The sequence below is a fragment of the Benincasa hispida genome, chromosome 8 (assembly GCF_009727055.1).
Source record: "Benincasa hispida cultivar B227 chromosome 8, ASM972705v1, whole genome shotgun sequence".
Lineage (NCBI taxonomy): Eukaryota > Viridiplantae > Streptophyta > Magnoliopsida > Cucurbitales > Cucurbitaceae > Benincasa > Benincasa hispida.
In genome coordinates this window covers 6,685,682-6,700,093 of record NC_052356.1, presented here as the reverse complement: position 1 = coordinate 6,700,093, position 14,412 = coordinate 6,685,682, and the positions used below count along the sequence as shown (strand labels likewise).

Here is a 14,412-nt window from a genome sequence, read left to right as displayed (position 1 = left end):
CCATTAATATGTTTGGAAGCATGCAAGCAAGAATGAAGGTTAGCGATACTTTTGTGCCGAGATTGAGGTTAGATGAGACCAAGAAGGAGCTACCTAAACGTCTAAGAAAAAAATATCTTAAAAGAGATGAATTGAAAGGAAATCCTACTAAGGGATCAATAAAAGAGAAGTTCCAAAGCAATGACAAATAGTTAAAAGAGATAAAAGTCAAGAAAAGGGCTTGGACTTAAAATTGTAGAGCAGGCTCATTATAACTGTCAGACGAGAAAAACCAGAAGAAAAAACACAAGAAGAAAATACACAACGATCCATAAAAGTAAACCAAATGTTGTGTAAGACTAGGAGATAATAAGAAAAGGTATTCCTGATTTCAAGATTTACCTTCAAAGATAATATCCAAACAGTACCTCGCAAGAATGTAAGAACTACATGCAAGGAAAAGGAAGACACTAGGTAGGGAGCTAAACAAGCCAATTTAAATTGTAAACCAATGTTTGAGAAAGAACACTTCAGAACATATAGAGGGGTTGGGAATAAAAAAGACGAATGATACCATCACTCTTGATGGAAAATTTTCCTACCGTGGCCTTCCTATAGTGATTGGAGACTACCTAAAACTATTTCAAGCTCAAGAGCTTGTTGAGGTACAACTAGCCTGTTGGAATTTCAAGGGAATAGCTTATTTTATGAGCCCATGAGAAAGAAAGAGCGTGGAGAAGGTAGGTGAAGCGTCGGATGTGGCCAACTAAAATCCAATTAAAAAGGCATTATTCTTCGAGTACAAAATTAATTTTAAGGAACGATGTGGGAGCTTGGGCGAGTCCCTAGTGCCAAAATAATGGACAGAATAATGGAATGTATGAAGAATGGGTAGGGGTGAAATATGTAAGGAGAAATATTTCAAAGAAATTTCTAGATGGAAAGAGTATTAAAGTACGAAATACATGGATCACTTCAAGAATAATAGATAAGTTGAATGTTCTGAAAGTTCCTCTCTTAATTGTAAATTAAACACAGTCAAGTCTCATGAAAATAGCATGTTAGCCAAATTTTGATACGGGAGAAAATCTTTCAAATCTATTGCATGCAAAGGCAATGTTTTATCTAAATTAATTAGTGTTTGCATCCAAGTTTAAGAAGCTTCGCCTAGTTTTATTAATTATTATCTTTCAGTTCCATTAAGAAGCTTCATTTGGTTTTGATTCCTCAATTGTTAAGTATTATCAGTTCGTTTCTTTTTCAAGTTTTGATTCTGGATTGTCCTTGTTTTGAGTAATGGAATAAGGATATGTTGGACTATCGACAAGCTTAGCATCTTTTGAGAATTGCATTTTCTTTGTTAAAGATATGACAACCAAGTTGGTTACGCCCCTCTCTCTCTTTCTGTCATATACGCATTGGTTTGAAAATTCACTAGTAGATTCTCTCCTGCATTTCTTCGAGCAAGTTAGAGATAAGAGTGGTACAATTCGGTTATTGAAGCAAAGGTCATCTTTGGGTTGGAGTGCAATATGTTGTTGTATGGCCATATACGGGAGGTAGGAAACTTCTCAAACTTTCCTACGAAGTCTTCTAAATGAGAAGGCTCACTTTCTGGGATATGATAAAAGGACCTTTGGGTTGGAGTGCAATATGTGTTGTATGGCCATATACGGGAGGTAGGAAACTTCTCAAACTTCCTACGAAGTCTTCTAAATGAGAAGGCTCACTTTCTGGGATATGATAAAAGATTTTCTCAAGTATGAGGGAAAAAGTTGTCAAGTTTAACATCTTAAAGCATCATCATATCAATCTTAATTCTTTCCTTCATTAATTTTCAAGTTTCTAAGGTTTCTGTTAAAATCTCCTCGTTAACCCTTTCATAAAAGCTATGTTGAGCTTGTAAGAGGAAATATAGTCAAAGGATTCTCTAGTAAAGTGTTCTATATCATCTTCCGTGGAAAATTCTGAAACTTCAATTTCTTCTCATTCATAATTATATCAGGTGGAAGGAACATGAAGCAGTCAGTATGAAATTTTGTGTAGTAGTAGTGTAGCTAGATTATTTGCTCGGGATATTGAATAAGAATTAACTTAATATCTTTAGAATGAGTCCATCATTGGGCTGGTCGCGATAAGTGGAAAGAAACAAAGATGGCACTGGTTGAGCATTTCAAGGTCAGTTCTCAATTTAATCCAAGCTCTGAGCTCTGCTTAGATTAGAGAATGGGAAAACCCCAATGGTTCAGGTTCTAGGCCTGGTTGGAATCTGGAAGCCAAAAGGTCCTTTTCACTTGAAGCTCGGAAATGGTTAAATGACAAGCACACCAAATTTTATAAAAGGATTTGGAAGTTGGATATCCATTAAGAACTTCCTATTAAAATACTGGGAACGTAAAACTTTTGAAGCTATTGGAACTTGGTGCCGGCTTGTTAATATTTTGAGAGGCCTCCAATTGTGCGCACATACACTAGAAAGGCTCAGAAAGGTAATTCGCTGAAGATGCTTAGCTAATGGGCCAGGGTTCATGTGAGACTCTTAGTGCGTGAAAGTGAAATCTAGAGAGTGGAATGTTTTTGTAGGGGTATAAGTAGCCATTTGAAGGCGAATATTTTGGGGACTTGGGTCTATGGGGATGGGTAGATCTCTCAAATAGCCAGTGGCTTGGCATTCATATCATCTTGTTATTACTCCTGAATAACCAATAGAATAGTATTTGGGAAAGCATAATTCCTTTGTTTGTGTTTTCTTGTGTGTTTGTTGGTGAGTCATATCAAACTACCGAACATAGTTCTCCTCAAAGTCTCGATCTCTTAGATTGTACATGCTTTCATTGAAGTAGAGAAAATTCGATGTGGTTTTCTCCCGGCTCAAATCAAGATAAAAAAAGGAGCAGGGGCAGTTCTCTAAAATTTTATGATAAAGCAATAATCAACCAATCAACTCCTCCAATCTTTTTTTTTAAAGTTAAATTTAGTATTGATGACTTTTCAAATTCCTTGGATGTTCTTCGAATTAGCATGATGCTAGAAGATGAATGATTGTCTTCACAACCTGCTTCATTATCACTAATTGGAAAAACAGGAGACATTTACTGAGATTCCTCAATAAGAAACGCTGGCTGCATTAAATGCCCAAGAACAGCACAAAATCCCGTTAAGGACAGTCTTCCAGGGATGTATGGTAAAGGAATTTCAGGGTGGGTAATGAGTCCATGGAACTTCTAAATGTCCAGCCAAATCTTAAGGGACCCATCTTCTCCCATTCCAGACCACTCCATATTCCATTGCATCGATGAAGCATGCTGTTGGAAGGAAAATTAATGGATGGGTTGGGTTGCGCACGCAATCACGCGTTAGACATGACTTAAGCTATGCGTTTACGCCCATGCGTCAGAGGTCATGCATTGGAATGAAAATGCGTTAATCTAGTATGCAATGCCTACGCATTCCTATCACAAGTTTTCTTATACAACCACGTTGCGCACGCAATCACACGTTAGACATGACTTAAGCTATGCGTTTACGCCCATGCGTCAGAGGTCATGCGTTGGAATGAAAATGCGTTAATCTAGTATGCAATGACTACGCATTCCTATCACAAGTTTTCTTATACAACCACGCATTCCTATCACAAGTTTTCTTACGCTCGCACCAAATATAACACGAACGCAAGTTTCTTGAGTAATCCGAGGTCAAACACAGGGACTTGTCACTCAATAATGCTTGTGAAGCAATGCGTTTGAGGCGATGAATAAAAATAAAAATAAAAAGTTTAATGGATTTACACACTACTCCTACTCCTAACTAAACAGATTGAGCAATAGAAGACTTACAATGAGAATAGGTAGATACACAACATCCATTAACACATAGTAATGTTTATTATCTTAAGCACACTAGCGCATCGCACACCTCTCGGTGGTCAGCCGCATGACTATATCTCTATAGTGCATGGTTGCGTCGAGCATAAGATTGTGCCTATCTTTTGGAACAATGCATACTTTGCTTTAGTGCGTTTCATCTCTTACCTTCTCAGGCAGTTAGACGAGGCTATTTAACTTATAGACAAGCATTCTAACAACCCATAGACAAGCGTTGCTATAGCCTTTCACCAAGCAAAGAGGATCAACTCACTATACTCCCACAACGCAAGAATGTAAGAACTACATGCAAGGAAAAGGAAGACACTGGGTAGGGAGCTAAACAAGCCAATTTAAATCGTAAACCAATGTTTGAGAAAGAACACTTCAGAAGATATAGAGGGGTTGGGAATAAAAAAGACGAATGATACCATCACTCTTGATGGAAAATTTTCCTTCCGTGGCCTTCCTATAGTGATTGGAGACTACCTAAAACTATTTCAAGCTCAAGAGCTTGTTGAGGTACAACTAGCCTGTTGGAATTTCAAGGGTATAGCTTATTTTACGAGCCCATGAGAAAGATAGAGCGTGGAGAAGGTAGGTGAAGCGTCGGATGTGGCCAACTAAAATTCAATTAAAAAGGTCTTATTCTTCAAATATAAAATTAATTTTAAGGAACGATGTGGGAGTTTAGGCGAGTCTCTAGTGCCAAAATAATGGATAGGCTGTAAAAGAAAGGCACCGGCCCCCCACTGGGATTTGGCTTTCCTTATCTACGTGCGCACTGCGTCAGCACTAGCGAAAAAGAGGTCGGCTTTACTGAAGAAGGAGGATTGTGCGCGCCGGGCCCTTCGGGTGTCATATTTTGGCCGAGTTTACCGTACCTCCGGCCAACTCCAAAATAATGGACAGAATAAACTCAGGATTGTATGAAGAATGGGCAAGGGTGAAATATTTATGGAGAAAGATTTCAAAGAAATTTCTAGATGGAAAGAGTATTAAAGTATGAAATACATGGATCACTTCAAGAATAATAGATAAGTTGAATGTTCTGAAAGTTCCTCTCTTAATTGTAAATTAAACGCAGTCAAGTCTCATGAAAATAGTAGGTTAGCCAAAACTGGATAGATTTCTAATTTCAGAAGTTGACTATTGATTCAAACGCCCTAAGGAATAAATGAAAATTTCCTCGAATCATGTGAATCATGTTTTGGGACTAACAAATTTATGTAGGCCCTTTCACAATGAACAATCTTTAACTAAATTATGAAAGTCATCCAATGGGAAATGAATAGAGAAATGATAGCAGAAATGGTTTCCAGGTTGTAATTTATATAAAAAAACAAAGAGAAACCTCAAGTGTAAGCTATGAGAACATTGAACAAAATTAATCCTAAAGAACTTGTGTCTTCTACAAAATAAAGATTAAGCGAACATGTGCAAGATGAATGATTCCAATTCGTTAAGTTCAACTACGAATGGATGCAATTGTGCCAAGACATCGAATTGTGATACTCATCTGCTTTTGTAATGTTAGGAATTTATGCAAGATATAAATAAATGCGGATAAAGTAAATTATATCTCAAATTCTCATTTCACACGTTAGTGTCAAAAATGCAATTGATCATCAAAATTGTAGATAAAAATGATAAGAGGAAAAGAGAGCGTGACCGTAAACATACTACTGAAGATTGTAAAGAACCCAATACTTGCTCTTCAAATCTCTCCCCGAATAGGCCAACAAGAACTATTTGAATCCAGTACCACAAGTAACTAACTTAGGATAAATAATAAAAGAAACTCTCAACCCAACAAAAAGTAATACTCCCATTTTTTTTCTTTTCTCGCTGACACACTAAAATGACACCGAAATTTGAAGATGGGCAAGAAGACCCCACGGCCACCATCTGTGCAATCTTTCCTTAATACATAAACACGTATATGTGTGTGTTGCTGCCAACTAATGGGCCAAGCCCACGAACAGAAAAAAGAATCCAGCCGCATTTTATTTTCCACCAACTCATTTTCTACTTTTCAAAAAGACCTCCAATTTTAACCAAGCAAAAACCATATTACTCACCTCCATAATTACCAAATTAAATTATTTCTTATGGCTTAAAGTAAAAATGAAGAAATGGGCTTTTGGAGAGTTCTGTCAGCATTTTCCTAACAATCTCCTACTTGAGACAAAACAACGATCTTGCCCCCACTACAATGAAACTTTATAATCTTGACAAATTCCAAGACTTTACTCCCACTACAACGGTTATCTCTAATCTTCTTGACAAACTCCAAGGCTAAACAAGAAACATGTAAAATTAACAAAGTAACAAAACAGAAAACCATCAAAAGATAATTATAACTCATTTATAATTGTCCCAAGGTCTGAAGAAGCTAGGTGGAACTGTCCTCCAAATATAAGGAACAATCACATACTCCCACTTCAGCTAAGTGGTACGAACTAACACCTCTTCAATTCTAAAGACCTATTCTTAAAGAAGATATTTTCTACACGTGGCTTGACTCCTTCCTTCAAGCCTACTGCCAAGTTAAAGACTCCGTTTTTTATCCTAAAAACTGCTTTAGTCTTCCAATTTGATGCCTTTACTCACCTCGACAACTTCATCAATTCATTCGAGTGTTTAACAATATGAGGCTCTCGATAGCCATCAACTTCCTCTCTTGGATTTCCCAATTGTTTTAAAATTGATGGATCTTTGATCTGACTTATCGAAATTGGCTATCTTTATTGCTGGCTCAACTGCACCTTTGTACCTGTCATCTACCGCTTTAACTAGCATCCAACATCTATGCCATGTAGAATTTGTGGCTGATTGCCACTATCTGGAATCCCAATATGAGTTTACACTAGCGACTACCAAACTCACACCTATAACTGTGAATAGACTCCAATCTGAAACCGTGTATAGTAGCTACACTATCAAATATCCATTCCAGTGAATAGCTACTATTTTCTGTCACCCTCAACACAGATACAGGCATCACTAATTATTTCTTCTTCAGTTTCAACCACATTTAACTTGTTCTTTTTAGATCCTCCTCTAATTTCCTAGACCGGTTTTTTAAGTGGCCCTTTTTGTGACAGTAAAAGCACTATATCTCCTTATTCCTATTTCTCCACTTTTTCTTACTGCTACTCGACTCATCATTTTCAGAATTTATCTTGTCTTTACCTTTATTTACTACTAAAGTTGAACCTACAGTAGGAATTTCTTCAGTTATAGCTAAACCACAAACTCCTAAAAACGTTAATGTATTACTCCCAATAGAATTAGACACTGTTGTTTACCTAGTTTCTCGACTTTCAGGTAAAGACATTAACAACTAAATAGCATATACTTCATTAGTAAATTCAATCTCGACAGATTTCAACTGATATAAGAATTAACAAAAACATCCTTAGCCATTTATATGTTGAAATATTTATTAAGGAGATAAACCTTACTTTTGGCAGATGATTTCTTGTACCTATTTATAAGCACTCCATCAATTTAATGGCACTAATCTCGATGGCTACAAGACTGGCAACATTCATCGACAGACACGTCCTAATGACTACGACTGCTTCATTTAGATTCTCTCAATCTTCATCTAACATCTCCTTCGATCTCTCCTCTCCTCAGTGCTTTATGATACCCTTGAAACCTCTTAACTCTATTGATCCATGACTTCTGAACCAAAATGCTTTGATACCCCTTGTTGAAAATTTGGGCAAGATATAAATAAATGTGAAACAAATTAAACTATATCTCAAACTCCCACTTCATAAGTTAGAGCCATATAAGTAATCAAATCATAAAATTGTAAATAAAAAGGATAATGAAAAAAGAGAACGAGACCTAGAAAATACACAGGTTCGCCCCAAACTCATAACCATATCCAGTCTTCTGCAACTGCAGGTTCTACTTTGTTGGAGATTGCAAAGAACCAATACTCACTCTTCAAATCTCTTCCCAAATAGCCCAACAAAAACTATTTGAATCCAATATCACAACCCGATAACTTGGAATAAATAATAAGACCCTCAACCCAACAAAAAATAATACTCTCTGTATCTTTTCTTCTCAATGACACTGAAATTTGAAGAAACCTTCTTCAAATTTCCTTTTGGTGTATTTGTTCTCTTCATCGACAAGAAGACCCCATGGCCACCTTATGTGCAATCTTTTCCTAATACATAAACACGTGTGTGTTGCAAGCCCATGAGCATTCAAGAAAAAAGAATCCAGCCGCATTTTATTTTTCCACCGACTCATTCTCTTCTTTTCGAAGCACCTTCAATTTTAACCAATCAAAAACCATATTACCTCACCCTCCATAATTACCCAATTAAACTATTTCTTACGGCTTAAGTAAAAAGGAAGAGATGGACTTTCGGAATTTGCGCCTCACAATGGTGTTTTGTCTCCGTTTTCCTAACACTTAATAGATGTTGATGAACTTGAAGAAAACGCAATCAGATAAAAACAAGGTTGTTTGATAATCAAAATTAATTTAGTAGAAGCTACGATATGGCTAGTTGAAATTCCTAAAAAAGAACAATGCTAGGTAGTAAGAAAACAGAGGTATATTCAAGAAATTAATTCTCAATCATTCCAAACGAGAGAAGAAAATATGTTAATTTGAATAAACACAAAAAGGACGAAATGCATATGATGATTCTGAAGGCTTCAAAAATATAGAAGAACCAGAAGAACCAACTCCATGTTTTTCTCTTGGAATTCGCAAACGAAAACCAAAGGAAAAGTCCCAAGTTAATATGAAACAAATATGTATTCTTCCTGACAAACGTCTAGAGGATATCAAAGTTTGGATCTCAGATACATATAGCAATCAGGTCACTCGCCATGAGAACATTAAAAAGAAAGAGCAAGCTTATAAATAGGAAGGCAAGATCCTAAATAAGGTAAAAGTTTTTCAGTAGCAAAAAAAATCTGGTGGACCAATTGTTTTGAAGCGCTTAATACAGCAAAAAGGCGCAGAGATGAAACTGTTACCAAACTGATGACTATGGTGTGAAAATGAGACTAACGCCAAAATCAAACACTTCATCATTAAATGTTGGACCGCGATACCAATTTATGAATTTGAGTAAAATGAACAAATCAAAAATCTTTTTGATTAATTGATTACTTCAACTGATTGGACAAGACAACACCCAAAAGTGTTAAAGATGAATGGTTTCACCAACTAATACTTTAAAAATCACTCCTTTAGTTAAGACAGAGAGAGTATTCAAATATAACAATTGGCCACTGAAACATCTATAACAAAGGGAGATTGAAGTGTAAGCTTTGAGAACCTTCAATAAAGAAATAATCCATAAGAACTTGTATCTTATACCAAGGAAAAGAGAGAGAACATGTGAGATGAATGATTCCAATTTGTTAAGTGATCTTATCGGATGTAATGAAGTTGAAGAAAACAGATAAAAACGAGAAGGTTTATAATCACAATTAATTTAGTAGAAACGTGGTTAAGTAGAAAATAAATTAAATTTAATAAGAATAAAAAGACTGAATGCATATATGATGATTCTGAAGGCTTTAAAAATAGAGGACGAACTCCATGGTATTCTCTTGGGATTAGCAAATTGCAATATATCGGTTAGCATGGGCAAAAACAAAAAACAAAAAAAAATCCCAACCTAGTATGAAATAAATTTGTAATCTTCATGGAAAACGTCAAGAGCATATCAAAGTTTGAATCTCAGAGGCATATATAGTCATTTTCAATCAGATAACTTGCCATGAGAACATTCTAAAGAAAGAGCAACATTTGGAGGAAATTTTGGAGAATCTTATGTATAGAAAAGCAAGATAATAAAGAAGATAGAAGATGCAACCTCTTAACTGATAACTATAGGGTGAAGCCCGGGATCAATTTCAAAATTAAACACTTCACGATCAAATAGTCCAATTTATTATGAATTCGAGTAAAATGAAACAAATCCTAAACTTTTGGCAGAAACTAACAAATTATTTGTTGTTTTGTATAGACAAGATCACACCCACACCATTGATCATGTCCAATAGGGAGAGATGGTATAGGGATACTAGGGTCGATGAGCGACATGTACGAATTGTGGTCAGGGAAAACTACTGAATCACTATTACTCTTCCCTCCCGGGAAAAAAAAAAGGATCCCTTTAACTCGGTTATATACTCAAACAATACTTTAAAAATCAGTCCTTAAATTGAGACCTGGGAGTGAAATCCATCTTCAGACGACATTATCCTAACTACAAATTAGGAAGAAGAAAAACTAATTTTTAGTTAAATTCTTTTCCTGGGAAAGCTTTCTTAGGAAGAATTCCTAGGAAAAGAACTTCACTTGGAATTTTTAAATACTTGAAGAACATAGCATAATAGAAGGAACTAGGAAGGCTTTCTAGTAGAGTAGTACCCAATCAACTTGACAAAACCTTTATGATCGATGTATACATAATTCATAAAGAACATAGAAAAAGACTAGTTTTTCTATAGGACATTGCACAAAACAGGATATTTGCTTTAGTATAAGTTCAGCAAATCCGATTTTTAAACAATATGAGGGTAAGCATACACGAAGGTGTTCCGGGACAACCCCACAAATATATGGAGGATGGTCTGTGAATCTTTATTCCCTTTCTGTAGCAATAATTATTATTTAACAGCTGTCTTGAAGGCATGACCGTAAAGAATAACCTCTTTGGAATATTTTAAATTTATGTACACTGGAAAATTATGGATTTTTTTAGGGAAAAAAATTATGAAACTATATTAAGTTTTATATGTATCATAATGGTTCTAAAAAGAAGCATTGTGTTGTATAATATGCAAATTAAAAATAAATAAATATTAATAAGAAAATATTAAATAAATAAATATTAATAAGTAAATGAAGGGCTGTGTTCGGTACAATTATATTATCCCAAATTATGATGTTTTACTAAAACCATTTATAATTTAATAATTAAGAACATTGGAATATGAATTTTTGAAAAGCATCGCTAAAGGTAAGTTCATTAGAATAATGGATCATTATATAATATTTATTCTAATCCATAACTTCAAATCATATGAGCAAAAGAAATTGCGTCACAAAGCATTCCGATGACAAAAACTCACAAATCGAAGATTTCTCAAGATTAAATTTGGAGATTTATGCAATTAACTTTAATAGAGTTCATGATTAATCAGGAAGAATTGATTAAGAATAAAATTAATGAAAATTGAAATGACATTCCTGAATAGGTTTTTGAAGAGAAAATGCACGCAAAGGATCAAGACATAATGCTTGAAAGTTTCGGGACAAACAGTCAACAATTAGTATTTTTTTTTTCATATAATTCACCCAAGTGACGTTAAAATTAAATATGGTGATTCACATTGTCAAACATCAATACTAGAGTTAACTATATTAATATCATGCTTGGTGTCACCCTCTTTATATTCCAAGACTGCAAAATTAGTTTCACATTTTCAGACATTTGACAAACTACTATATTCACAACTAAGGTAATTCAAGTATGATTTAACACGGTGTTAACAGCACAAGAATCTGGCTCAAACCTTTATTTCAATAAGCTACTACAACTCCAAATCTCATCTCGAAAGGGAAATTTTTGACAAGAAAATCAAAGGAATGCTACCACATGGTTGATTTCGGTACAACAGAAGTCTAAGTTTTTGTTAGCTGAATCGAGTCCTGGGAATGGTTGATCCAAAAATAAATTTGGTATTTGCCCGGTAGGGTAAGTAAGCAGATACTGCATCTTACTGAGGGAGGCCAAAAGCAAAGCTCTTGCGCAATGCCACAAGACACCTAAAACCCCACGAATCCTTCACTTTTGAAATCAACCTGAGTAAAAAATATTATGGTAGAGAAGCAGCATTGGAGTACCTTGACAGCCAAAGAGCAGAGAACATTACTCTTTCATCATGTCATCCTCCACACTGAAACCACAAACCCGGTTCACAGCTCGATTCACAAATTCCATCAAATTAAACGATATCCACCCATCGACTTATAAACAATGAGGCTCAAAAAAATTTGCTTTCACACCTTAGGAGATGGACCAATGCCTATCAGATTACCGATAGATGATGGATGATGTCTAGCATAGTAAGAAAGAACGGAACAAATAAAATTCCATATCATTATTTAAAATACTAGGGGAAAAAAGCTATGGTTCAAAGAAAAAGAAAATTGCACTTAGCATAAAAAAACCTCGTTCTTCCATCGAAGGAAAATTCAAGAGAAAGGTTATTCCTCTTTATCGTCAATAAGAGGATAATCTCCCTGAACCCATCCCGCCACTGTGGATAAAATGTTTAAGAATTGTTTCAAGAACGGTTTTGAGAGATGCGAGAGAAAAAATACCAGATCAACTTGGTGCCTGGTGGTCTACTCTCCGCATTCAAATTACTTTGAAACTGTTGCATTCCTATAAGTAACCATAAGTCATTCACACTAATTCATATCCCGTTATATGAATATAAGCAATGATCAGGAACATGGATCAGGAACATGGATCAAACGTTGATTATTCAATAAGAAGAAATTGTAGATCGTTCAAGATGGCCACAGTTTTGGGCATGGAATAGAGTTACTTCCTCCTTTGATAATAAAAGGAAGAGAATACTTTACCACCTATGCTTGGAATGGAAATTAATGCGTGATTTTGGCACCCTTTTAAGCAAAAAACCAATAGGACAACGCAGCACGAGGCATAAAGCATTAACTTCAAAACAAAATTTCTGGCTCATTTAAAGAGCTGGAGAGGATGGGAAAAGGATGAAGCCCCCTACAATAAGGAGTCAAATAACAGAGAATTTAGAAGAATAAACAAATATCTGGTTACTTTAAAGTAGGTTTGTCAAAATAAGCAACTCCCTTCACAAAGAAATTTCCGATGTCATCCATAGGGTAGCGAATTCCACAAACAGGCTATAGACATCAAAACATTGACCATAGCGTCCGCTTAGCAGACCAAAGATTTACATGCTGAGGCCTGTCCAGCAATACAAGACTCGCATTGGGCGCTTCCAATACGCGTCTTCCAAAGGATTTCCAAACCTCGGAGAGAGAAAACATCCATACATCAGAGGAAATACCACGATTTCAAAACTAGTAACCGATTTGATATTTCAATGGACTGTAAATAAATCTCCAAAATAGAAAAACGAAAGAGAACGGGATCCTTATGTGACAAAGGCTTCTCACTGCGATGTCCACCGTACAATAACCATCGAAAATCAATCTCTGGTAGCTCGTCTTCGAGACAGACAAACCTGAATCCTTACAACCTCTAAAACCACGCGCCTCCCTCTTAATCGCATCAAACGAACCCTAAAATCCAAGAAAAACTAAACAAAACGTTCTACAAATCGAATCCGGACGAATCGTAAAGGAAACACCAACACGCCATCAAACACAGCAAGAATCAGAAAAGCCGTAAAAACTCACAGCGATTTGCAATCAATTGTAATAGAGTTCCAGCCCCATGCCGTCATGGATCTCGTAATCTTTAAGAGTGATATGATCCTTGTAGATGTTGTACCACTTCTGGATCCTGATTTTCTCGGCCCTGGTTCCGGTCTGAGCGGCGACGAGCTTCTTCAAGTCGCCGATCGTATCGTCCCCGTTGCACTTCACCCGGACCTTCTTCCCGAGACGATCGTTGAGCACCACCTCGATCATCTTCACCCCTCTCTTCGCAAACCGAAAAATATGAAACCCTAAAGGGAGAGTTTTTTTTTTATCTTAAGAAATTTTGGGGAATTCAATGCTGTTTATATAGAGAAGGAAGGAAGGAGTGGCGGTTTATGTTACGTGTTGAACACGGTTTACGCGTTTGTGAGTGGGGTCCACGTCCACCACACCGTCTTTCTCTCGAACGTTCCTATTATCTACAGCTCGCCTTTTGTATCATTGGATCTGGACGTTCCTATCCTCAAGTGTGTGGATCAATGAAAAAAGATATTAAATATTTATGAATAAAAAGGTTAAAAAATTTAAAGTCAATACTATAAACAAAATTAAAATCATTTGATAATGTTTCTCTGTATTGTTTTCTATTTTTGTTTCTTATTTTTAAAAGTAATATTTTCATTTCTTATTTGAAAGAAAAAAAAAATTATTCTGTTCCATTTTTATTTTAGTTATAATGGAGTGGTTTTTTTTTTTTTTTTTTTTTGATAAGAATGAGCTTTTGAAAGTTAGCTAACTTTGGTAATGGCTTCAAATCCCGCTGATGCCCTTTTTTGTTTTATTTGCATTTCTTGTATTTCTTAATTTTTTTTAATTTATATATTAATTTAATTTTGAATTTAATAAATCTATTGTGATTTTGAAGAACAACACGGGAACACATATACCAATAAAATATAATATTAAAATAAATATTGATAGAATTACAAACATGACAACGAAAGTAATTTGGATCATGAATACTAATTATATCAATTTTAGATTTTAGCATGCATGTTGATGAAATTCTAGAATTAAGGTTTAGACAAACCACCTTTGTAGAATCCTCAATTTCTCCGAATTCTCCATTAATTC

General features: G+C 35.5%; 1 protein-coding gene across 13 annotated transcripts in view; it reads right to left on the bottom strand.

Annotated features, from left to right (window-relative positions):
- The window catches only part of LOC120082555 (ubiquitin-like protein 5), a 54,051-nt gene extending 40,427 nt beyond the window's left edge, over positions 1-13,624 (bottom strand). For 3 of the 13 annotated variants that reach the window (XM_039037783.1, XM_039037784.1, XM_039037782.1), the window contains exon 1: positions 13,315-13,624. In XM_039037783.1, the coding sequence (XP_038893711.1) occupies positions 13,327-13,548 (222 nt within the window). In that variant the 5' untranslated portion in view covers positions 13,549-13,624 and the 3' untranslated portion in view covers positions 13,315-13,326. Of the gene's footprint in view, positions 1-11,237; positions 13,198-13,314 lie in introns of those variants that run through there. The other 10 variants (XR_005483218.1, XR_005483220.1, XR_005483217.1 and 7 more) reach the window with 10 other exon arrangements.
- Between the last annotated feature and the right edge of the window lie 788 nt (positions 13,625-14,412).